General features: G+C 33.7%; 2 protein-coding genes across 7 annotated transcripts in view; both read left to right on the forward strand.

The window, feature by feature from the left end:
* The window catches only part of LOC123718430 (neuronal calcium sensor 2), a 36,504-nt gene extending 22,708 nt beyond the window's left edge, over positions 1–13,796 (forward strand). For 3 of the 5 annotated variants that reach the window (XM_045674905.1, XM_045674908.1, XM_045674906.1), the window contains exons 2-5: positions 11,152–11,270; positions 11,401–11,544; positions 11,772–11,900; positions 12,396–13,796. In XM_045674905.1, coding sequence (XP_045530861.1) covers positions 11,152–11,270; positions 11,401–11,544; positions 11,772–11,900; positions 12,396–12,572 — 569 coding nt within the window. In that variant the 3' untranslated portion in view covers positions 12,573–13,796. Of the gene's footprint in view, positions 1–5,109; positions 5,131–10,994; positions 11,042–11,151; positions 11,271–11,400; positions 11,545–11,771; positions 11,901–12,395 lie in introns of those variants that run through there. The other 2 variants (XM_045674909.1, XM_045674907.1) reach the window with 2 other exon arrangements.
* The window catches only part of LOC123718431 (neurocalcin homolog), a 49,761-nt gene extending 23,050 nt beyond the window's left edge, over positions 1–26,711 (forward strand). For both annotated transcript variants that reach the window (XM_045674912.1, XM_045674911.1), the window contains exons 2-5: positions 16,519–16,677; positions 17,259–17,377; positions 19,001–19,189; positions 19,943–26,711. In XM_045674912.1, the coding sequence (XP_045530868.1) occupies positions 16,608–16,677; positions 17,259–17,377; positions 19,001–19,189; positions 19,943–20,137 (573 nt within the window). In that variant the 5' untranslated portion in view covers positions 16,519–16,607 and the 3' untranslated portion in view covers positions 20,138–26,711. The remainder of the gene's footprint in view (positions 1–16,518; positions 16,678–17,258; positions 17,378–19,000; positions 19,190–19,942) is intronic.
* Positions 26,712–27,465: the final 754 nt, after the last annotated feature.

A 27,465-nucleotide genomic window follows, 5' to 3' on the forward strand; every position in this document is an offset into this window, starting at 1 on the left:
TTTTTTACCTTTTTAATAGCTGCATAACTAAAATGAAACATTTTCCTACTATGCTATCCCATTAAAACTGTTTGATTTTCCGATTTTTTTTTATATTTCACAATTTTTGTCTCCATAAAAACCTTAACCAGTATTAAAGAAAAACCAATTCTTAAAAGGCCGGCAACACACTCGCGAGCCTTCTGGAATTGAGTCCATGACGGTATCACTTAACATCAAGTGAGCCTCTTGTTCTATAAAAAAAAATACTCGAATTGGTCCAGCCTTTTGTGAGTTTTGCTCTAAGTATTTTTTTTTTAAATTTGTATGTTCGCGGATAGAAACATTGTATGTAAGGGTAGGTATGCCATTTATTATTTAATAATGTATTAGTTTAGAACAAAATTGATAGTGATGACATAATTTTAATGGAACAGTTCCGTCTCACATAATTTTTACGTAACTTTATATGCTGACAGATGCAGAGCACACAATGAATGAATTCTCTCAATATGGTAAATTTTATCCCGTTTGTGCTACATTTCATGCTCCACTCCTATTAATAGTGGTGCCTTGATAAATCGATTATCTAACAAAAATAATGTTTTAATCCAAACCATTACGGTCTGAGATTAGCGCGATCAATCATACTTTTCAGCCTTATAATATTAGTATAAATAGGCAATTAATAGTTTAAAAATTACGGTTCCTTAACTTTTTCATGGTCACTTCCGGTGCTGTCTTGTTGTTTCCATGTTTCGACACAGTTCTGGCTAGTTCTATTTTAGTATTGTCTTTTGTTAAAATAGCTTTTACACATTTAGAAAAACACTTTTTGAACGGATTAAAGTTATGTATTATTTATCTAAATTTTAAAACAGAGGACACCGTGAGTCATTTTTGCAAAAACCCGTCATCTTTTAGTCGATACCAACTTCGGGGCAATAAATACAGATAAAACAACTTCCTCTGCAGCTGTGATACTTTTGACATTTAACACCTCTTTCGTCTTCAGTCACCGTGACCACGCACACTGAAAAGTACGCGAAACGTCGGAAAAAAATTAAAATTTAGAATTATGTAAATAACTATAAGTTTTAATAATAATACATAGATTTAATCCGTTCAAAAAGTGTTTTTCTTAGTTCTATTTTGTATTTAACACATTTCTTCGATTGCAACCGTTCGTAAACTTGACTCTATATCAAAGTTTTGAGTTTTAAGCACAAAATAATTGGTTAATCTTTTTATCATGTCATGTTTTTTTTAAAGAAAAGAGGGACATAGGCTTCATGCAATTATTAAGCATATTTGTACATACATTTTTATACTTCTGTTGATTATCTTTTTAAAAATAGTGTGTTTAACATCTAAGAATCATGCTAAAAGTGGACGTCAAAAATTCATGGTTTTATTTTAGCATTAACTACTTAAAACAATACCATATGGATGTTGGCATCGGAATCGCCTTACTGTCTTAGTTCATTGAGTATATGTAGCAGTAGTAATCAGTGTTAGGATATCTTCCGCCGTCCATGAACCGATTTGGATGATTAAGGTAACAAATGATTTGTTATATTTGACTACTCGCTCCTAATATATCTATATAGTAATCCTTTTCGCCCAAATACCTACATATTTGGGTAAAAGGATTCTGTAATCAAATTGATATTGATTGATATTAATGGAAACGTCTCATGAGAAATCATAAACTCGCTCCACTTCGTCTTTAGTCGCTTTAAAGTCGCTGGTTTATTTTTAATTTTATATATAATATTTTCTCGTAATAAATAGGAATTTCAAATATCCTGTAAGTGTGCAGATGTTTATAATGTCTTATGCATCTATAAATTTTTGTTTAAGTTTTGTATTTTATAATAATACAGTCCGTTTAATTTCCAATCATGACAAAAAAATGATAATATAAAGCTTATTTTTTTTATTTACTTTGTTATCCTATATTTTCACGGTACCTTCAGTACCGTCGATTGGAATCCCTTCACGGGTAAAGGCCCCCTTCAGCTTTTTCCAACTGACCCTGGTTCATGGCTTTATTTCTTCATTGTCTTCTATTTCTTCTATCCACCGTTTTTTGGGGCGCCTTCTTCTTCTTCTCCTTGGTCCTTACAGTTGTCTTTAAAGTCCACCTCTTATCTGTCCATCTTGCTGTATGACCCTCCTATTGCCACTACTGTTTTAGGGCATATATGGCTTGGTATTATATATGGTACATAGGTAAATAAAAATAGCCTATATTTAATTATTAGTAAGATTTACATTGAGTTTATGTTATTATTGAATTTAATATTAGTAGCCACACGATCTCCGACGAAGTGATCTATTTTAAATCTTGAAAACAATGATTCAAATTTCAAACACTATTCATCTACCATTTAAAAACTATTGTTTATTAAAATTGTATCGATTCGACTCTTAATTAATATAAAATATCTATATTTATTTAACAGCTTATCCTCAGTAAACAATATTACGTTGTCTGCCTTGTAATGACTGTTTCATCTGTTTTAATAAGAAATTTTATGATAAATATAAATGGAATGTTTTCGTTTTCTTCTTGTGGTTAATTGTTATTCTTATTTTTACCATTAAATTGGTTGTTGAATACTATTTCAATGAAAATATTTTAATTTTTACGTTGCTCATATGTTGCTCAGTGGCAGTTATACCTTGGAGGGATTACATAGGGGATGACTTTAAAATGATGGAGAAGCTTGTATAATAAGTAGTGGATGATTGTTAAGGAGGCCAGAGCACAGGGAAAAGGTTGTCGGACCACCATCTATATATACATGCAGTCTAGAACACTTTATAAATTACAACAGTTACTTGTGACTGCTACGTGACTCGCAATTCTACGGTGTCGACCTTAATTGTAAGGCGGCCTTCACTTTGTACGTGAATCACAGACTAATATTCCAAATAATGAAAGTGTTAAACATAAAACCAGACTGCATATTCTATTATCTGTCGACATCTGCCGAATATTTGAATATACTCTATTACTTAATTCACGTCATTATAGCCGATTATTTTCTTGTACGGCTTACCACGTAGCATGGCAGCTACGTGAGCTCTTTTTGATAATTTTACTCAAAAATAATTTTATCCAATATCTATTTTGAATTACAAAGGAAGCTGACGGTCTTTTGATATTGACGAAGTATTATGTAATGGGACTATATTATATTACTTAGTACACTATATTGTAGCCGATATTTCCACGTACGGATTACCGTATAACACAACGTGACAGCCACGTGAGTTCGAAACTTTTACTCAAAAATAATATTATCCAATCTCTATATTAAATTAAGAAGGAAGCTGAGCGTCTCTCGCTCTTGAATGTAATGCTAGGAATTTAATCCTATGATTAAATTTTCTCATCCATTACGGATTTCGTAGATGAAAATATTTTCTCAAAATCACGTTGTAATAAGATGGGCTGCATTCTAACAGCGCTGTATGGAACCTAATGCATTTTGTAATTCTCAATATATTATATAAATGGCTAACGCATCAATATCTCAATAGAATCAGCAGTTAGGTGATGGCAAAGTAGACTGATATCTTTGTTGAACGCGAGGATACCTTCCTGGCTCTCCATACTATTTCGGTCGCTCCCCAACTGTTTAATGTACATAAATCACTTAAGCTATTTATTGCGTATCGTCAGAAAACGCGGCCGAAAATAACATTTTACATATCGTTTTATATGACGCAGCCGGTACGTCGATAACACCGCATCTGTCTTATAAAGCATCGATAAATGCTCGACATTTTCGGTGCTGATAATTATGAGCTTTTATTGTTGCAACAATATTTCTAGTGAACATTTTTTGTGACAAAAAAGCGAAAGGTTGAAGTTGACGTTAAAATGTTCTGTTGAAAGCTCCCTTTACGTGTGGACGTGTTGGAAATTGGTAAGGGCGACGTGATAGGCTTTAACTCGATTTTCCTTTAGCCGCTGGCTGCATTCGGGTCAGAGTATGACGTATTCTGCAAGCGCTGGACTCGGCTTTCGATGCCACACTTTATAATCCTTTTACTTTGAAATTATATTTGCTAGAACCTACGTTTCATGCATGGATTCAGTAATGATTCAATAAAGTTGCTCGTGTCAATTTTAACTCTTAATTTTACCCACAGCTGAGGTGAGCTTAAAGTTCACACGATATAAAAGGTCACACCAATTTGTTAAGGTTAGACTTTAATTTTACTTTTGACGTTAATACGATGGCGAATGACAATCGTCGACACTTAAGTGCTTATCTATGTTAAAGTTAAAGCTTAACATAGTTCAAATCATTCAACTTATTGGTGTTTTAATTGTGTTAGATTGTTTTGTGGTACGTGCCTGACTTAATTCGGTTTAATTGGCACCTTACCTCACGGGCCATGTTGTATCTATGAATAAATTGACAAAAGAACTCAGCAGGACCCAATAGCGTCTTACGTGTTGTTTTATGTATTAATTGTATGAATGAAATATAATATTGCTATACATTTAAATATCTACCGGCGTAATTTTTTACTCAGCCACTTCATCTAAGACGTATGCAGCATTGGCTCTAATTTGCATTCCCCCCACGGAAATCTCACTTTCTTGGTGCGTATCACAATTATTTTGCAAGATTTCAAACTCGATGTTATATTATTGTAGTAATTTAATTGTTATTATATTATTAAATAAATATTAATTTTCAACTATTAAATATAAGTTTGAATTTTCGGTCTCATATAAAATAAAATAGTTTATCCGTTTACTACTTAATTGTCAATATATAAAGTTTAATTACAAAATTAAACAAATACACTGAATGCAAAGCATACCTCAAATCTAATTAACGGAGCCATAAAATGTTAGCATAAGAAAAATTTATCAAAATGTCATTTTTTAATGTAATAGGAGGCGAACGGGCAGGAGGCCCCATGGACATAGCATATCTGCTTGTTTACGAGACGACCTATACCAACTATATCATTGTAAACACGTGTAACCCGTATCGTGTTTGATGTGTCTTATAGGCACGGAGGGCGTGACTTCTCAAACGGAAAATTAATTAAAAGGCCTTGCCGCGCAAACACGTTACATTTCAAGTTGATACTGTTCATCAATACTGGCTTCTGCAGGTAATATATATTATGCCTCTTCAAAACTGAAAGCTACCTCTAGTCTCTAATAATGTGATCATGACATTGCATTTTCATAAAGGCCTTTGGATGGTTGAGCGTAATTTATTGAATTTCCCTTCGACACCATCGCAAGCGTGGCTTTATTGAATAAGCGTTAACCTTGTTAAGGAATAGCTTCAACGCGGATTTTGCGAGTCCTAGAGCATTATAGAATCCTATCCAAACGCTTAATGCTGAATCATTTGTGCTGAATTTTCACTCATGTGTTTCTTAAGGGCCTATACGGTCGCACAACTCCAAAAAAGTACATTGTTTCTTTCCATTTTTTTTCATCGTTTCTTGAAGTATGACGAATGGAAAAAATATTTTCTTATACGTGGGTAACACTGAAAATGTTTAGAACTGCCTAGTTAGAAACATTGCTAAATAAAACTTTTTTGAAATTCAATTTAAGAACTCTTTGGTAACCTAATGTATATTGCATTCATTTGTTATTTGTTTTTCTCAATTGGCGGCAAATCTAAAACGTGAAAATGAACCAAACGTGATTTATTATGACTTTCCTTGTGGGCTTACTCAACAACAAAGCTATGATAGGCTGCGATTAGCGTTTCTTAATAAAGCCGTATCTCGTGCCACTATTTACAATTGATTTTATGAGTTTAAGCGTGGACGTAGCAATCGCAATAATGATCCGGATGAGGGACGTCCTTTAACAGCGACTACTGAAGATAACATCAGTGCTGTGCGACGCATGATATAGGAAGATAAGAGATTCACCTATCAGCAGATACGGGCAAGCCTAGGCATTGGTATGAGTCAAGTTCAAGAATATTACACGAAACTTTAGGCGTCAGGAAGCTTTGTACCAGTATTTGACATCGTCACAGGTGATGAAAGCTGGATATTTTGTTACGAACCAGAAACCAAAAGACAATCAGCTCAGTGGGTGTTCCCATTCTAGGGTCGGCTAACTAAGGCAAAGAAAGGAAAAAGTCAAGGAAAAAAGATGATTGCGTCAGGTCAGGTCATTTTTCGGCAGTTGTGCTACAAGAAGGAAGGACATTTACTGCAAACTGGTATGTCTATCGCTTTTTGCCTGTTGTCGTGGAAAAAAATTGACAGCAGCGCCCTCGAAGCAGGGATTCTGCTTCCTTCACCACGATGCTTCAGCGCACTCCGCAAAACGGACTGTTGAATGTTTGACTATGAACTATGGAACATCCGCCATACAGTCCTGACCTGGCGACTTTCATATATTCCCAAGAACTGAAGATACAATTCGAGGTATTCGCTTTACGAGCCCTGAAGATGCGGTGAAAACGTACGAAAATGCCATAGAAGAGACTCTAAGGAAGAATGGGCCCAATTTCTTTTCTCAGTAGTTCCATCGAATGTGACGACGTGTAGAGAGGAACGGAGATTACTTCGAAAAACAATAAAAGTATTGGCATGTTTTCTACATTAAGCCGTTTTTCATTTTGTAAACATTTTTAGTGTTACCTATTCGGCGTATTCAGTGTCATACATTTTCAGTATGACACTGAAAACGCCAAAACATTGAATACTTATTTCAGGTTTATAATATTTTGTTTTAGAGTATGTTGTTTGTATTGTTTGAATATTTAAAAGAGAGATACGATTTTAATAAGAAAAAGACACGCAATTTAATAATATTATTTGGAAAAGCCAATACAGATTTCGTAATAAAAAAATCATAAAGTCCCTCACTTCCTGTGTTACGCTATCAACAATAATTATAACGTCGATGAATTTGAGGTTTATGAGTGCGATTTGGGTCTTCTAATACGTCAATCGATTAGTATTTGTAAGCTATTTGAAAATTAATACGCTTAATCTGAGGCGATTTCTTAAATTTCTAGAGCTGTTATCATTTTGCGTTCTCCTTGAATTATGTTAAATATGTTGACTGCCCGTGACTTGTTTTTTCAAAATGATAATTTCTTGTATAGCCTTCAAAAGTATGTATTCAGGCGGCATTGGAAAACGCGATTTGCAAGCAAATTTAAGTGATTTAAATTTCACAATCCTTCGTTGTATAAATAAAATGAAAAAGTACACGCGAACAAAAGCAAAATTGAATTCAGTTTCGCTGGTGACGTATATAATTTTGCGATGGGAAAGCTGTCAAGGTCAGGACCATGGGCGTCCACGGTATTTAATAGCATCCTATCATGTTGCACTTTGGCCTCGAACAGCCTATTGCTCGCGTTTCGGCTACCGTTATCTAGAAAAGTTATGGTTGTCACATTTCCTATTGGGTAGTTCAGTCTTAAGCCTTGTTGGCTAAGTGATTATAGTAATTGTCAGTTTTACTGCATATGTTTACATTTGAAATCAGAAGACCTGCCATCAGTAATGGTTAACGAAGACCCGGGTCTTCCTAAGAATATATATTATATAAGAAGGGCATTCGCGACCCACCTGGTAAATCATAAACAAAAATACCGAAAGAGTTTTTGCAAACGTAAATAGTATGATTAAAAGAGATTTACGATACACAAAAGCCGATAAAAAGACCCGGGTTTTCGTTATATTTATATGTGTGAATGGAAGTGTTGAAAAATATTTTGTTCGGATAAAAGGACAGTCATCCTTATACCACCTAGGAAATATGGTCTACATATATAAAAATGTAACGTACGTTTTCCAATTTCCCTTACGGGAGTGGAAAGTATTTCTGGAAACGTGATTTTATTTATATTCGATATTATATTCATTCTGTGCTTATATTATAAATTCACATAAGAAATAACATTTTAAATCTCCCATACAATCGCTTTTCCATTTTATAAATTGAAGTCGCAGCGATTTTATTATGGACTCTTGGTCCTTTTCTACCTTAAATACCTATATCAATTATAACTCGAATTTTAATTAGGCAAGGACAGACATTAAAGAGTTGGATGATTTATTTAAATATTTCATATAACGCGCAAGGGCCAGGGCCACCTGCTTTAGGTATAAGAGAAAAAAATATTGCGTCTCCGATTTCAGTGTAATACTAGCATTTTATTAGTATTGTGACTTTACGAAGCTCAAAATAACGGTTAAAGTCTACAGGCACAATTAAGTAGGTGCAGACTTTATTAGTTAGCCAAATAAACGGCTGACAGCGTTTTAGCTTAATGAAATCGTGTTAAGAGGAAGATTTTTATTAAAAAACCTCTTCATTCTCGAAGTAGGTTAATACTGTTACATTATTTTCATTCGCAACACTACTTTACGTGTATTAATATTCAGTGTTTCTTTTGTTCTTAGCTCCATGAATTCAGTAAATCAAAATATCTATGTTGTAATATATTTGCTTGCAATTGTAAAATTGTAATATGAATCGATAAAGCCAGCATCGGAATACTTGGCGTTGACATATCGAACGACGTTCAGTTTCGCGGTCATTTGGAGGGAAAGACTAAATTAGCCTCCAAAAAGCTTGGTGTGTTCAGCATGGCGAGACGGTACTTCACTCCGGGCCACCGCTTACAGCTCTATATACATATGCGGCCACATGGAATACTGTTCTCACCTCTGGGCGGGGGCTCTCCAGTACCAGCTCCTTCCACTTGACCGTATCCAACGAAGAGCGGTTCGAAACGTCGATGACCAATCCCTCTCCGAGCGGCTCGATCCTTTGGCGTTGCGTAGAGATGTGGGGTCTCTCTGCATCTTCTACCGCATTTACCATGGAGTTGTTCGGATTAATACCTGCAGCTGAGTTTCATCATCGGACGACGAGGCAGAATACAAAATTCCACCCGTATCAGCTCGACATCCGACGTTCCACGACTGAGCGTTTTTCAAGGCAATTTTTGCCGCGCACCACCGCTATGTGGAAGCTGCCCACAGAAGTATTTCCGCACCAATTCGACTTAGGGTCCTTCAAGAAAAGAGCGTACAAATTCTTAAAAGGCCGGCAACTCACTCGCGATCCCTCTGGCATTGAGAGTGTCCATGGGCGGCGGTATCACTTAGCATCATGTGAGCCTCCTGCCCGTTTGCCCCCTATTTAATTAAAAAACTAACATATATATATATAGTATGAAGTTTTACAAAACTACGAGATTTATGAAAAGATTACTGAGAAAAAATTAAAATTGTATTCAGTTGAAATTCGAACTTCATTCATGGGAATTATTAAAGTTACTGCAGAGTTTTGAATAGCGCAGCTGTTGGTTTTAAAATTATATCTATTGCTAGGGCTTTGCTAGACATTGCGCCCCCTGCCACATCACTTGATCTTCGTCGTATTCTGTACTAAAACCACTGACTGCCATATTTTATTTTCTCACAGATGCAGAATCTAGTTAGTATAATTGTTTAATGATGTGACACGTTTGCTGTGCATACATTACATTAACCTTTAATTTACAATTCAAATTTAAAGTTAGGCCAATCCAATTTAGGTGAAAATTTGTATGCGCGTTTAGATGACGTTTTTAATCTACTCAGGGTACATATACACGTGTATGTTTGTCTATTGCTTCTTAATAAGCATACGCTTTCAGATGCGTGTATACCATTTTACCCGACTGTCTAAGATAAGTGGTGAATTTATATGGACCCCCTATAATATTAAAAAAATCTAATATATTTAAGTTTGCGTCCGTTATTCCGCTCGGAAAGTAAGGGTAAGATCCAGACTCGAGATTAGAGACTTAGTTTGTTTAGAAAGTATTGGTTTTGACATACATACGGGAGACATAGCGATAAGCCACGCTGAACATCACCCTAAGATTTAATATGGCCTAAGCCGTTATCACTTAATAGCTGTGTATTTTTTATTTCTTGTAAGCTCTAAGGAATCTTGTTGAGTTGTTATTAAGGTATCTTTTCAAACATTTCCCTGAATTCGGCTGTATGTTTGTTTATTACGCGTTTGCGCTGACACTACCCAGATAAAGTTGATGCTCTGAGATTGGATCTACATATCTATTTATATATATTATAGTCCTATAATATATCCAAATAATTACATTACACATTAAATCCCTAAATAAGCTACTTAGCTTGCTCCTGGGAAGTAGTGTGGATACACCATCCAAGTTCTAAATATAGTCTCTCATGCCACCAGACATAACTTTTTTTTAAAAGAGCAGCCGATAGATGCGTTCTGCATATATACTAATTAACCCGTAGTGATTATGTCTGGTACATTCATAAATCATCATGTAATGCAACAATAATAGGCATATTATCTTTCTGCAAATGCAAACAATATGAAGGGTTGTTCAAATTGAAGCGTCAGGTGTTATTGTGCTGGGAAATGGGAGCAGACTTGCGGCTAGCGCGGGGGTGCGGCATTTTTATCTTTATCGCTGTTCCGTCCGTGACATTTCCACGCCCAACCGCGTCAAATGCGCCGTCAATAATATTGTCAAGAGAAACTCATACATCAGCAATACTCAAGTTCCTCATATGCCTACTAGCTAATTTTGCAAACGTTACCTCAAAATTGGCAATACTCTATATTTTTTAATGTGATTTCGTAATAAAGATAGATAGATTTAGAATTATTAATCATCCTGACGGCCAGAAATAATTGATAATGGCTGTTTTGTCCCTCTGATCCAACTCAAATATTCATGACTAGCAATTATTTTGCGATGAAAGCGGATAATTAGGAGATCAGTGGTAGAGCTTTGAGAGGTTCAAGCCTTACAAAATTTTAACTTAGCAATTTTATTGAATTTCTTTACTGTAATACAATGTAGGTCTGTGGCTAAGATTCAGAGTTGGTGCTGAGTATGAATCCCGTATGTAAAGTTATTCGATATATACCCTATATTGGCAGCAATTTCGCAAATGGTTATTGTTCATGTTTTCTTTTCCCATTCCTACGTTTACAGTCGTTGCAGTAAAACGTGACATTCGTGGAACAAATTTTGGAGTTACGTAGGAATAACATAATTTCAATTTAATAAGTTTGCGTTAATAGTAGTTCTAGTAGTAGTATTAATAGTAGGAATAATATAATAACTTTTACATTGTTTGTTCCAGACGTAAAGATGGGTTGCTTTGTCAGTAAAGACAAACTTACCAAGGAAGATATGGACTTCCTCAAAACACACACATCATACGATGAGACCACTATCAAGGAGTGGTATAAAGGATTTAAAGTTAGTTTATTACATTAATTTAATTATAGTTTGAGTAGCTGGTTTTAAAATTTTAATGAATCATTTAGATTTATACTTTAAATAAGAACATTTAAGCAGTTTTAATAATTTTCTGTGTTAATTTTTATAGCAAGACTGTCCCAATGGTCGGTTGACTCCAGCGAAGTTCGTGGATATGTACAAGATGTTCTTCCCGTCCGGGAATGCGGTGGAGTTCTGTGACCATGTTTTCCGCACTTTCGATATGGACAAAAATGGATACATTGATTTCAAGGTAACTTATAATAAGGTGTTTGTCGGTGCTGTTTGCGAACGTGTCACATTTACACCAAATATATAATTTACGATATTTCAACTGCGAAAGTTTGCTTTGTGAATTGCGAATGAGCTTGTATTTTGATGTTTAATTGAGTTCACGTGAGGGTAACGAGAGGCGTTCCTCGTTTGTGTTGTTGGGAAGTCAGCATGTGTCGGTAAACATTGGTGTTTGCCTTGTTTTAGGAATTCCTGCAGGCGATTCATGTTACGTCCAGTGGAACTCCAGAGGAAAAGCTTAAATGGGCTTTCCGTATGTACGACGTGGATGGAAATGGGGTGATCGATATTCAGGAGATGACTAAAATAGTTCAGGTATGAATAATGTATTTGTCTGGGCGCTTTATTATTTTTAATTCAACGCCTCCATCGAAAAGTAAAAGTATTTTTGTATTGGCAGATATAGTTTACGAGTCTGTTGTATTTTGGGAATATTTCATGGATATCTTATCTACAAGTATATATCTTCTATACAAGTCGTGTTAAGGGAGATAAGTGTTATTCGATATTGATTATTGAATAACTACAAAAGTTAGTAAAAGCTAAAGATATTAATTACTCTAGATAGTGACGGGTCTATTATATTAAGCCGTCGTTAACTCAATAGAGCGGTTGCAGCGATAGTAAGCTATACATAGATATGGTTATATGAGTGCGATGGAGGGCCGATACCCGCGTTGCAGGTAAAACTGCAAAAGATTTATAAATACAGTTGTATCGATCGATACCTTCTGAATAACGTTAATACGAACGCTAAGCTGCTGGAACGTTTTATTTTCCGATGTTAATTACGATCGTATTGTATTTCAGGCAATTTACGATATGTTGGGTGCCTGTTCAAGTAACAGGCCGGCGGACTCGGCCGAGGAGCGTGCCAAGAATATATTCGCAAAAATGGATGAGAACAACGATGGACAGCTCACACAGGACGAGTTCCTCAAGGGTTGTCTTCAGGACGAGGAGCTGTCTAAAATGCTAGCGCCTTAAACGCAATAAATAAAATTCAGCATCTTTCACGTATTCATGTTGTATACCCACCCAGATAACCCGACGGCACAAATTAAGTCTTCTTTGACACTACATAATTTGAAAATTTGCATTTTTATATTGAAAAAAGAATTTTTTCGTTATGCAGTAATAACGTTATCCAATTATACTTCTATGATTTATGTTCCGATAGGGTTTTGTACCGTTTTTAAATTTCAGAATTTTGGATACATTTATATGTATTTAATTAATATTTTCTCGCTGTCGGATTGTCTATAAATGTTGTTTCCAAAGATCAACCCCTTTTACGAAATTTGATATTACAGGAATACTTTGATCATGTACGGCACAATATAAATGTCAATCGTAATTTAATTATAAACGATACAATTAGTATAGTCCATTAACAGAATTGATAAGATTGATGTCACCAATTTGCATTATAGATCGTAATTTGTCGGTAACTATGGTTCGCTTACGACACTTCCCATATATGTCTCTAAGAATATTTCTACCAGTTTTTAGGTTGTTTGTGCATCTAGTAGGGTAAAATTTTAAATTGTATTTATGTTGTATTCGCCAAAGCCTAATAAGAGGCTCGATAATTATACGACCACGACGTGTTAGAGCATTGTTATTTTACCTCGGTTATATTTGTTTAAAATATATTTAATTTCACGGTATTATTGCTACGTGACTTCGTTTGCTGGAATTTATTTTTATAGGCAATAAAAATTAAAACAAGATTATGTGACGGTGGAACAATTTATTTTTTTATTAAGTCGGCTTATATCACAATAATAAGATAATTAAAAACAAAAGTATTCTATATGAAGCAGCATTATAATTGAGCAGGGCTTAGTAGTTTTCGTGTACGAGATCCTTGAGGTTGGTTCGACGCAGGCTGTGCTCCAATTGAGTTAATGTCTATTTGCGCATTTGACTCATGCTCGTACATGCCTCTATAGGCATGCCTTAGACCAAAAAAGTAGACGGTGAGTGGCAGATCAGAAAAAACAAAGGAACACAAAATAGATACAGAAACCTGGGGCCCAGACCTAAACGGCTGTAGTGCCATTTTTTTTTATAACTGAGCAGATATTTTCTTTACACAGATATAAGGAAGTTTATAGAATTCATTACCAGCCGATAATATGGAAGAAGTATGGTTTTGACATAGCAATGTATCTTATCAACACTGTTAATTATTACAATGAATTGTAGTAATACATTATATGATACATATTTCATTCGATATCGGTGTTGTACTACTTAGTGATCGACGTAATTGTATGAGATATTATCTATATCCTCGTGTAAGTTTCTATTTAGCGATCGCTTTAAAGCGATATAAACTGAGCTTCGTTTTAGTGAAACTTAACCTATTCCTTTCTTCCTACTGTGCCTTCTCAATTTGTATATACTTCGTTCTGTTTTGGAGTTTTTGAATGGCTCGGATCAGTTATCAAAGACTGACACGGACATTTCCTTTTCGCTTGTTTAAAATCGGACGTCACGATGCATTTACTCTGAGTACGTAAATTATTTTGCGATTGCTATTGATTTGATTAAACTGTAAAAGGGCCGTGGCAGCTTTAAGTACCTGATCTATGAATTTAAGTTGCCTGTGTCCAGCATTATTCAGAACCAATATATAGTGACCTAGTATTTCATGTTTAGTTAAGTTCTGGATTGTTCTATAGTTTTCAGTGCTACAACACTACTCTACGTGTTTGTAAGACAGTCGGTAACAGGTTGGGTGTAAATAGAGCTCCCGCACAAACGACGGTCAATAAAAGCTTATATCATTTTATATATATCTGTTGAATTGAAATATGATTGTATCTATAAAAACACAATTTAGATCGCAATATTATAAATGGATATATTTTTCCAACTGACTTTGTTACTTTAGTTTATTTACACCCAAGTAACATCTCACATAAACGTTTCGTAGTTTGGGATTGTGCACTGCCAACTAAATTCATATATTTAACATTCCACAATTATGTAACATAGTTTAAGGCCAATTGAAATATGTTCTATTTGTTATCAACACCTTCTAAACTAAATATTAAAATAAAATGAAATATATAATTAAACAAGTATAATGTCAGTATTAAAAGGTTTGTGTATGTAAACGCTTGGCGAGATCACACCGAGTGATACGAATCAACACGATGGGATCAAAAAAATCTTTTGTAGCTGACAGGGTGATGTACATATCAAGACGGTATTATGTGCAACACAAGGCAAATATAATTAATGATTAAATATGATGTGATATAATTAGTTATGGTACTCGTAAAATCGTGGCCATACTGATTATAGATTGTACTTAGCCCAAAATTCCTAAAACAAGCAATTCCATAATAATTGATTTTTAAATACCTCATATAACACATACGAAGTTCAGAGTCGAGACATTAAAGTATGAATCAGGTATCTTAAAAATTGCCAGAGCTGATTGAGGCTCTACGTTTGTTTTTTATCAATTAAATCAAAATTCATTTCATATCATGCGGAGCGAGGTGTGTGCTGAGAGTTTCGTACAAGGTCTTCCTTTCTATTTTACGCTTTTGATTTTATAACTCACACAGTACTTTTAGACTCTTAGTTTTCTAATGAAAACTTACCCAATAAATTTTTGACATACCGGTCAAACTTAGCCGTGAGTTGATTCTGAATCTTACTTTTGTACATTATTCAAAAATTAAATAGCAAGTATACTTTTTTAATTACATATAAAGTGATTTAGTTTAAACCGAACATGTCGCATAATTTTGTCTAAAAATTATCGATTTAACACCCGTCGGATTGAAAAAGGGTTTATATACGAAAGCAATAGCAACAGCTCAATATTTTTAGTTTTAGCTGTAATTGTGGTTGCACATATGCGTGTCACGGAATGGGATTTTTTGTAATCGAAATAATTTCTGAAATAAAATCGGTTCTAGGATTTTAATTTCTTCAATGCTGATTTTGTTTAAATGTAAGTTTTGTTGTTGTAGATTTTCGTGTAGTTAAGTGAAACGTTTTTCTCAAGTGTAATTATTAAACTAAATACTAAAAGAGTGAAAGATAAATATAAGTATAAATTTTTTGATATATCGCCTAAACGCTAAATATCTTCATAGATTATTTTCATGTGCCATGCCAAATTTTCGAGTCCCTAAGCGAATACATATATTTTTTATCACTTTATGCTATTAATAAGAAATTATTTTTTTCGCGCACTACAACTCCTCTTTTTCTTAACTTTTATAATAAGAATATATGTAAAAGCACATTAAATGTAATTGAATTTTAATTTATATGTATTACTTAGTAGGTAAGTTATTGTAACGTATTCATAGAAATTTCGAGCACAATTTTAAAAACCTATTATTTATGTAGTATGTGTCTTAGAATAGTTATACAATTAGGTAATTTAAACTTAAGTATTGCGTTTGTGAACTTTTCTTAAAAAGAACAAATACCCGTACTAAGTTGCAGTTGATTTGTTGTTGGATATTTGTTGCTTAATTTAATAAATATTGCATTTATTATTTTAATTTTATACCGGATGACAATGATATTTCAATTGTTTTTTTTTTATCTTAAGTCATATTGTGTATGTCTTGACAAAACTATAGGCCCATACTACCATTGAATGTAAGTCTGATTGCATTATTGTTCGGTTCACTCGCGGTGTAGTTGCATTTAGCGTAATAGCCACATCAATAGATGGAAATACCATCATTTCTCGGTGTATTTTTAAGAATACATATTTTTAATGATTCACGTTTTGCCTATTCATGTATAATATACAAATTAAAAAAAATAGATTTTAGTTTCTGTCATAACCATTAATTTCTTCCTCATTTGTATTAAAGGTTTGTATCACATGCTTTGTGAACCTTCGTCGGAAGTGTTATAGTAATTAGATTTTTTATTTTTATTTTAGGGCACAATTTTTGACGAACTAAAGCACGTGACTCGTTGGGAAATTATTGATATAAGTACTATCACTCACCAGTTGTAATAAAAATCAATATGGGTAAACAAAATAGTAAACTCAAGCCTGAGGTCCTCGAGGATCTGAAACAAAACACGGAATTTTCAGGTAATTATTTTTAAAGCTTATAAAACAGGAGTCTTCCATGTTCCTTATCCTTAGATTATCCTTTTATTCCTGTCATGTTCCGAGCAGGTCAACTCTGGTTGCAGTGCTATAATTCAATCAAAGGTCAAACTCTGGCGCGTTTTTTAATGTATTCTAATTGATTCAATGAGGAGCAGAGAACTACTAGACTTACTAGAGAACGTGCGCCTCTCGACACAGAGGTCGAGCGTGCGAATCGCAGTTCACTATTGGGGTTTTCTTAAGTGCGCATTTAAACCCCGGTATGGTTTAGATTCAGAGTTGACGGCGTGTGTAAGGCACAGGCTACTAAAGGCGTACAAAAAAAATTAACACGTAACAGATACGTTTTTTATATTTTTATAATTAGTTATTTTCTATATTTCTAAATATATAAAAAAGTTGTATGATAAAATTATTATTTACAATAAATAATTAGATATGAATATATAATTCTTATGTAGAGCGAATTTAATATTTCCTATTGTGTAAAATTTCCAAATTTTATTCAAGCTGTGAGAACTTTAATTTGTATGTGCTTATAATTCATGTTAACATTCCAGACGCAGAAATACAGGAATGGTACAAGGGATTTCTGAAGGACTGTCCTAGTGGTCATTTATCTGTCGAGGAGTTTAAGAAAATATATGGAAATTTCTTTCCATATGGAGATGCTAGCAAGGTAAATATGAGTTATACATGTTTGTAATTGTTTAATATGCAGCCCAAACACACCGACAGGTCACAGTGAAAATGGATTAATTGCATTGTATAGCAGCTTTTCATAAATTACCCAGAAATACATTTCTGAATTTACACTTAAATATAGATTAAAGAACTATAAAATATATTGTTTAGCTGTTGTATGAAAACTAGCTTATTTTGAGTCGAAGGTTTTAAATATTCCAATAGATGGCGCTGTGCTATTAATTGTGCTTGCTGAAGAACTGTCATGTTAATTTATAAAAATGTTTATACTGTTTAATTAATGCTTTATATATATTTACTGAATTGCTCCATTTTTATTTAGATATGGACACTTTGGATATTCAGCTTATGCAGCTATAAATTTACAGCACTGTATTAACTGATATTATAAATAAGTTGGCTTTTAATAACTTTATGTTGACGCTTACTTGGGTTAATGTTTTAAATAAACCAAATATTAGGTCATTACATATGAAATTGGCGTTTTGTATTGGAGAAATAAAAAGTAGATTTTTATAAATAGAATATATTTAATTAATCAAAGTATGTACACCATAGCTATCTATGAACTTTTGCCATCTTATAGGTAGATTCATTTCCTAATAAAACTATTCGGATAATGAACAAAATCTTTGAAGGCGGTTTCGACTGATCACAGGTGATTTTTTTTTTCCTTGCGAGAAGGTATCCAAATTTCGAAAAAAAATGGTAATCTATTGGAGCAAGGTCCGGAGAGGGAGTACGGTGGATGTCTGAAACATTTCAGTTGAAGCTCCTCTAATTTGGTAGCAGTCTGTTGTGCAGTGTTTGGTCTAACGTTGTCGTGAAGCAGCAGTGGCCTAGAGGGATTGGCCAGCCTTGTTTGTTTAGTTTTAGCTTTTCCATCATAGTTTGCAGTTGTTGACATTAGACATCTGCCGTAATCGTCTGGCGGATTTAAGAAAGTTATAGTGACGACCCGGGCACTATTCCACCAAACGCTCACAAGTAACTTTTTCGGAGTCAATTTTCGCTTTGGGCACGATTTGGCTGGTTCGGCTGGGTTCAGCCATTGCGATGAGTACATCCAATTATCGTACAGGATCCACTTTTCATCACAGGTAAGGAGTCGATTAAAAATCCCTTCATTATTGAAGTGCTTGAACGTTCTTTTGCGACACCGCCGCCATACACATGACTACCCTTCGCGCCGTTTCTGCAGCACTGGTGCCACGATGGAACTCATACTCGTAAATAACGCGATATTTCCTGTTTTCCATTTTATAAACGCATAACAAAAATTAAAACGTGTAAATGAAATGAATCATGGTTTTCGAAGAATAAATACACGACTGAATAGCTCAAGAAAATTGAATTTGGAATTCCTAACCAAAGCGGAGACATTTGAGGTCAAAGTACGACAAAACGTCAATTTCTTATGTAAGGGCCTAATATTGAATTTAATATAATCCTTAAATTAAAAAGCCTATTGAACGCCCAATGGTATCAGGCACTCTTTAGCATATTTTAATTTTTGTTGCTTCATTGAGAGTGCTTAAATACTAAACAAATAACTATCCGATTAACTAATAACTGTTAATTAACATTATATATTTAGTTTGCAGAACATGTTTTTCGAACTTTTGATGCGAACGGCGATGGAACTATAGATTTCCGGGAATTCCTATGCGCCTTGAGTGTTACTTCACGAGGCAAGCTTGAACAAAAGTTGAAATGGGCCTTTTCCATGTACGACCTTGACGGGAATGGTTATATATCTCGACAGGAAATGCTTGAAATTGTTACGGTATGTATGTGTGTGCCATAATATCCCGAACAACATAGGTTATATTTATTTCGAAAATTAACAAAAAAAATCTTGTAATCGGAAGAGTGCACACTTTTATAATAATAATAATATAGCCTTTCCGGAACTCGTGATTTGGAATCTTTAATATATTTTCACTACAGTATATCTCGAAGTTCGGTGTGCCTCTTGGAAAAGGCCTCCTCTAACCCTTTCCACTGTTCTCTATCCTTTGTTACTCTTCTCCAGTTGTTATGTTGTGCCTAGCTTTGAGTATATATTAAGTGATACCTAGGTTTATAGGAAAACGTTGTAATCTAAATGGTCCGAAAAGGTGTTTGTTTTAATATAATTATTGAAACTATATTGAACCTTTCAAATGATTCGCCTCTTGGCGGGAACTCCCTAGTACCAGCTTCTTCCGCTATTTAACGAAGAATGGTTCGAATCTTCGACGAGCAGTCACTTTCCGAGTGGCTTGATCCCTTGGAGTTGCGTAGAGAGGAGAGGTCTCTTTACCATGTAAAATGTTCAGAGGAGTGGTTCGGACTAAAACCTGCAGCTGAGTTTCATCATCGGACGTGAAGGCATAATAAAAAATATTATCCGTATCACCTCCACGTCCGTCGTTCCAAACCTGAGCTTTTCCTTTTCCGCGCACAACCACTACCTAGAACTAAATTATACATTTAAAAAAATTGCTTTAAGAGCCATCTATCGGATTTTTGTTTCATTATGTTGTTTACGTTCCAGGCTATCTACAAAATGGTAGGTTCCGTAATGAAGATGCCCGAAGACGAATCCACCCCGGAAAAGCGGACAGACAAAATATTCCGACAAATGGATAGAAATAAGGACGGGAAACTATCGTTGGAAGAGTTTATCGAGGGTGCTAAGAGCGATCCCTCTATTGTACGACTTCTGCAATGCGACCCCCAGTCGCAGTGATACCTCAAATATTAAAGGCGCGCCGGCGTTGTCTCGGTCTTACGCTAGGCAAATGTATTGTAAATTTTACCTGCTTCTAAGAGCTAGTGCGCGGCGTCGAACATATAAAATCTCTTACGATCATTGTCCTGCTGCTTGGCTGTCGACTTTTTTTGTGTTCGTGGTTGAGACCGTATCCATATCTTAGTTTAGGTGGCGGTGAACACTATGGCCCGTATTCCAATTCTCGTAACCTGTGGGAAAATATGATGTATAATAAAATCCTTTAACATGCAGATCATAATTAGCGATCTGACTTTGACCCATAGATCGGTAACTTAATAGCAGTTAAATGGAAAACTACGAGTCGTATTCAATCGTATTTTGCATATAATAAGCGGGCTTATATGCGGTTTCTGGTCCCCCATACAAATCATAATTCGTATATATTGCTGTGAAATCAAAATATTTTTTTTACCTACGAGGCGTATTCTATGGAATATAGGATGGTTTCTATATACCGTAATCGTAAACGTCTCATTGTAATACTTCATATACTTAGCTATGAAAAGCTCGCAACGGTTTTATGAAAATACAAGTTTTACGTTTCGTATTTTGTATGATACCGGACACTGCACGGGCCTAAGAGTTCACAGCCGGATTCGGACACGATGCAAGAGTAATTAAAGTTTATATGGATAGTTGTAATGTACCTGAGATGAGAATTAACACCAATATGAAAATCTAGTCCCTAAGGTAGTCCCAATACAAGCTGATCGCCGATTTTGATTTTTCTCGCGTTTTCGCGAATGGCGACTTTGGGATCATATTTGCTAGTTTCAGGGTTGGGTTTAAGCTCTTGTATTGTATCTGAATCTTATATCATTATTATTATCATTAAGTATAAGTATACAACCAGACATCAGGACAAAGTCACTGTTAAGTGTTTTTCCCCAATTATGTAGTTAGTGATGCCATTTTGTCCACGATTTAGCGGTCTAAAACTGGTTTTTTGCTCGCAAATATCTCACATATCGGTATTTTACTATCGACGACATATGTTTTATCGAGTGCTTATGCAATGTAATTGAATTAGAATGTAAGTTCTCTACGGATCAGTTTCAATTAAGAATGTGTGCTTTTTTTTACCTCATTGTATATATTTTTATTTATTTCATGTTATTTGACTAAGACAATAAAAATTATATACACAAACTCCGGTTATCAAAATTGAATACTGTATGGGAAATATCCGAAATAATTAATCGAATGCGTTTAAGGAATAACTGATTATAATTTCAACAAAATAGTTGCCGTCACAGAAAATTAATGATGGCGTCCATCTCGGGTTTACTTCCACGAATAAAAATAAATTCACAATTCATAATTTTCTTATAGCTGATATATATTTAATTCTATGAATTTTACGGTGTTTATTCTTGAACTAGTATAACGTAATGTACCTGAAGATGGCGCTTAAACAATTCGGACATAATTAAATATTTTAGAACTTAGTTTTAATCTTTTTGAAATTTAAGCATAATCGTGAGTCATTTGAGTATTATTCGTTTTGTAACATTGGTGTTAGGATTGCGTTTTTTTTAAGTGAGTCGGCGATCGAACTGCGTTTGTGGTCTTGGAGGTCTTCCGTTCTTGACAAAGATTAGAACAAAACAAATCGAATACTTTAGGTCCTTCCGTAAAACTAGTTTGCCTGAAAACCCGTTCATCACACGAATTATAAATTATAACTTCCAAAAGAGAGTGAGCAATTCCTTGGCCTTAATAAGCGTTGAGGGCATTTTAGAAAGCCGTAATTATATTTATAATAAAATAATTTTGTGCAAACACTCATTTACTTTTCACACAAAATTAATTGTTCCAATAAAAGGTTAATAAAGGAATATAGTACACATGATAAGTTAATAAATGTCTTCAAGTCGGAATGTCTTCCTAGACTCGATTAAGCGATAGTTTATTGTTTTTTGTCGCTATAATAAAATATTTCAGATTCTCAAATGCGTAGGTTTTCATATTCAATAAAACGCTTAACAGTCTTAAAATAATGACCGACTAAAGGTAGCTTGATTGATCATTTCAATGTTTTCGGCCGTTCAAGTATTACGTAAGCCCTAGGGGTGAGTCTTTGATTTTCTTATTTCGTGATTACGTCAACAGTGATTATTTACTTTTGTGCTTATATTAACCACACATTGTCTATGCTTGAAAACGAAATGCATTTTCGAGGATTCCTACAATATGTTTATACGTTTATGTACTATAATTTTTCTGACAAGATTATATAAATTGCAGTAAATCTGCTTACGTAATACATGAACGGCCTCCTTTTAATAACGTGTGAAAATTATTAATCAAGTTCACCTTAAAGTTATCCGTCTACAAGACTATAGAGTAACGGGCGCTCTTGGTAACCATACAATTTGAATGCCCTTTTACAATGCATACGATTCTGGTGTTTTAAACTTAATATACTTAATTTTGTTATTTTGTAAAACAACGTTATCGTTTGTATTAAAATATACAATTTTTGCATTATTTAAGCCAAAATAAGGTGGCATTTAATTTCAGTTGAAATTATATTTACCTTTTACTCAAAAATATTGTTAGCCTAATGGTTTAGTGTGCAACTTTTAACCCTGGGGTCCCCGATATATAATTGTTTATATGCGCAAAGGGAACTATCGTGAGGAACGTCTTGGACATATGTCGACATGGTCAGGCACAGAAGGCTGATAAAACAAAAGTTATAAAAACATGTTATCTGAGGCTGAGACCCAAAGTTATAACGCCACTGGATTATTATTTAGCAAAGCATTTATTACTAGCAAATAATGAGTTATTTGTCCGTAAATACAATGACAACTTTGTTTTACAAATTTGGTGTTAGTTTATGTAAAGGAATTTCAATAATAATTTTAAAGTTTATGTAATGACAATAATCGCTGAGGTATATAGTTGTACTTAGAATTATTTTAACAATTGACTTAAAATGAAAGACATTATGTATCATTTAGATGTTATATTGATCGTATAGTACGTGATCTGTTATTATAACGAGGTATTTAAAAGGGGACACAAAATGTCGTGTAACTAAATCTGGTAAAGTGCCCTAAATAGGGTATAAAGCAAACTTCTCGAAAATTGTATTCGATTTTGCATACTAATTGCACGAATAAAATATATGTGGGAATCACTATGCGTGAGCATGTCACTATAAATCAACAACACGGTCTGAACACAAACGCACTGTTTGGTCTTTGATGACGTATCATGTCGGGTGTACCTACAATCATAATCAAACGGAATTCTCCGTACTGAGTGGAACCGTACACAGGAGTGGAACTGTACACATCTTGTGTACAGTTCCACTCGGAATGTCCTGTCAGCTGTCAGCTATAGTAATATTGGTTAATAACTAACTCCTGTTTATCAATGTTTCTAACGCAACGTAAGGGAGACTATTTATCTTATTAGTTTACAAACTTAGAATTTTTAAAGCAATTGCTAACTAAAGGATGATCTGTGGAACAGATACAGAAATGTGACTGTCTCATGGAGATTCAAAGAACTTTTATTGAGCATTTAGTAGGGCACACATAACAGCCTGTCGGGTCAGCAAAAAATAACGTTCAGAAAAAATAAGTCATATTCTACATTAAGAAACAATTTAACAGAGAGAGTCAAATAAGTATTTTAGAATATCGTTAATTAAGTTTTTATGAATAGGGTTAGGTGAATACATTACCCAAGGATCTTTCATACTTCGGTACTTAATTTATTATTTACATCAATATATACAATTGTCTTAAAATATAGAATGTTATTACAAGTGCTATATTATAATTTATATATATATATACAGTGTAAACTGTATTATTATACGTATAACTATCGATTTTAGGGAGAACGTCATAAACGTAAAATGTAATTTACTGTGTATGCTTTTTAAAATAATTATTAATATTTAGTTCAAGTTAATTAATTATCACGGCTTTGGCGGTGATATGTTATTTTAAGCTAATTGTATACTTAAATTAGCAAAAATAATTCTTTATTAATATTATCAGCTATATACGCACGTTAACGATGGTCGACTCAAATGAAGTTTGGTAGTCTGTTCATCTAATTTAGTCAAATCGTACGGTTAGAACTAAAGAACTGACGTCTTTTGACAGCTTAAGCACAAACAAAAAGATAAGTACTGTAGATGAAACAGTACTTAGTTTTTGTAAAAAAATATGGTTTAGTTTAAATTACATATACTTTACTCGTTTATTACGAATACATCACTACAAATATATTTTAAATATATTACTGTAAGTTTATTTTAAAATTTTAATTATTGTTCGGATGACACTGATTGATCCAAGAATGATTAATATGTTTTTAAATTTCCAAACGCTTTCAGCTTTTTAATAAAAAGCTTAATGAAATGCACAATTTGTTTTCTATCGCACAATTAACATATTATTCTTATGAGTTATATTATATCTAATTTAACGATGCTCGGTTTTGAATTTTTATGTTAATATAGACATTAATGTACTAGATAATTCAAACGTCATACAATTGGTGCATATAGTCTTAGATATATACATGTAACAAGAGCCTGTTAAAAATGGATGGACTCCTCAGTTCTATTGCTTAGGATACCCGTCAAATGTCGCCTGTTTTATCAAATTTTTTGATCAAATATAATATAAGCACGCAAATAAGTTAAAGTATCAGTTTAAATTTAATTTAGACGATGGTCCACTGCCACTGAGAACGTCAATAGGTTAATTAATGAATTTATAATGACATTGTTGTTAATTTATTAAAGAAACTGTAGATCAGAATTTAATGTTAAACAAAAGACATATATTATATTACGTGGTTCTGGTACTATCTCTAAATCTCGTCACTAAATAAATTTAACTTTTTGCTGCCAAAAAATGTGGCTAGAAAACGTATACCATTTTATTATTCTCGCTTTGTGTGTCTCAATAGTTTTTCATTGAAATAAGTAAGCGGTGTCGCAATTCATTGATGTTATTAATATAAAAGAGATGAATATTTTAATAGGTAATTTTAATCGTATCAATCGTTAGATGTTCGTGATAAATTTTATGAAATTCTGGATGTTTAAAGTAATTTTCTGACGTTCAACACTTCTTCACATATATTTGAACACGACACTTTAAATATTCATCACTTAAAATTATTAGATGTGAACTTTTATCCTAGTAATTATGTATAGATTTCCTTCAATTTCTCTACTATACGTACTTGAGACCTTATGACTTAATTGTAGTAGTTTGATTCTAAAAAAAATATACAAAAACTTCTCAAGTTCATGATATCGTGACTATCAATGTTTACATAGTCTTTGCTCAAACATAAATTATTTAATTTCCCTTAATTTGGGCAGAGGAAATTCTGACATGTTCCTTCCAGATTTGAAATCTACCAATTTTTATTTGAAATATGTTGAATAACGTATTGAGTATACATCTGAAACATATATTTAATCGCTCACGATCCCAAGTTTTATTAATTAACCAAATCTAGGAAAATTTATCCAGAACATTCGAAATTAATAAAAAAATCTTAATAATTTTATAAATGATTTTGTTGTCGATTAATTTTATTGTCTTCCAGTAAAATAAGACGTAGACAATTAACACGAAGTATTATTGGCCTTATGAAAATAGCAAATTGAGATTAATTATTTAACCTCCGTTAGTTTTAGCTACGTAGGTTAGGCTAAAAACCGTGTGTATTCAGTTTCGTATTGTATTTAATATAGTATGCTTAATTCCCAGTTTCTATTTTAGACTGGGTTGATTGAATTACTGGACCAGACATGTTCGAAGACGTCTAACACAGTTATTGGGTTGTACTCCGCTGCGCTATTTGTTATATGGCTAGTTATATCTTACACCTAGATAGATTGTTTTATTCTCCACCTTATACCCCCTATAACTTGTATATAAGATAGGCTATCGACCTGTGTATTAACCGTAGTAGGTTATCAAGCCCCTTTCACAAATCTGTCGAAAATCTAGTCTTGAGAAGCGGTTAATCAAGCTAACCGCTAAATTTTCTTTCTAAAGGTACCTTAAACTCAGGGTGCTTGATGATGTGCAGTACAATTGTTGTAATTTAAAGAGTTTAAAAATACCAAAGTTGCTTTTAAGTGAATGTTCCATGATTGATAAGCTTTTGATTTAACAATTGTTGAATTACATTTACTTAAAGCTAATTATGGTTTTACGAGCGATACCGTGCTAAGGAAACTTATTCTATAATATATAACATGTTTGTGTTTAAAACATATCATTTGTTTTCATAATTAAACTAATGCACCTATACTTGCTATAGCACCCTGTTTTGGATGTTTACCTTGTTTTGTGTCGAGTCAAAAATAATACATATTTCGGCTCAAACTGCTCCTGTAATATACTTATTGCTCTTAATATATTCTCAATATTTCAGGATTATTGTTCCGGTAGACGATTTATCATTTCAAAATATACCTGTTCTGATACCGTTTAGATGTAAAGTTATTGTATCTATTTATTAAATCTTTCTTCTCTCTAAAGCTGTTTTATTTTGACTTCCCCTTTATTTATAATTTACCCAGAACCTAAGCAAGTAAATCGCGTACTTGCCGTAATTGCCTTATGACGAAAGATTCTGTATTCACAAACCTTTACATTTTGTCAATCTCATTTTAACGGCCATAGCCCTACCTTTTTCTTTATCCTGAACAATAATAATGCGGGTAGACAAAAAGTTATGTTCTAGTAACTGCTGTTAACATTGAATTTGAAGCAATTTCAGCTAATGATTAGGATATCAGCGATCAATTGACGGGTTTGAGCAAAATTATGATGAATATAGGTAGCAAAATGCTTACATGATCGAAAAGGGGAGGGAAATCTGCATTAAGGCCATTAGGATAGGTGTGAAACAGATCCCATGAGAAGCGTACAATTCAAAGTTGAATTACGAGGAATAGTACTAAAACTACTAATACTGAGATCTAAATATGATCTGGGCAGATATTTTGGTTATATTCAGGATTAGCTCTATTGTATCTAGTATTATACATAAACGGAACGGAATCATGCATAAATTAATATATCATACAGAAATACTAATAATTACTAAAATATTAAAAAGCGTACTATATTTTATTCATTTGGATGTTTATTAGTTAGTGGCCGCAACGTCCGCGTTCCTTGCGACTTTGCTAAACAACGTAAACCATTCAGCAAAATGTTGTGTATATAGTTTCAGTTAGTACTATCGTTTTGTCCTAATATAAAATATCTTCCTACGTG

The sequence above is a fragment of the Pieris brassicae genome, chromosome Z (genome assembly GCF_905147105.1).
Source record: "Pieris brassicae chromosome Z, ilPieBrab1.1, whole genome shotgun sequence".
Lineage (NCBI taxonomy): Eukaryota > Metazoa > Arthropoda > Insecta > Lepidoptera > Pieridae > Pieris > Pieris brassicae.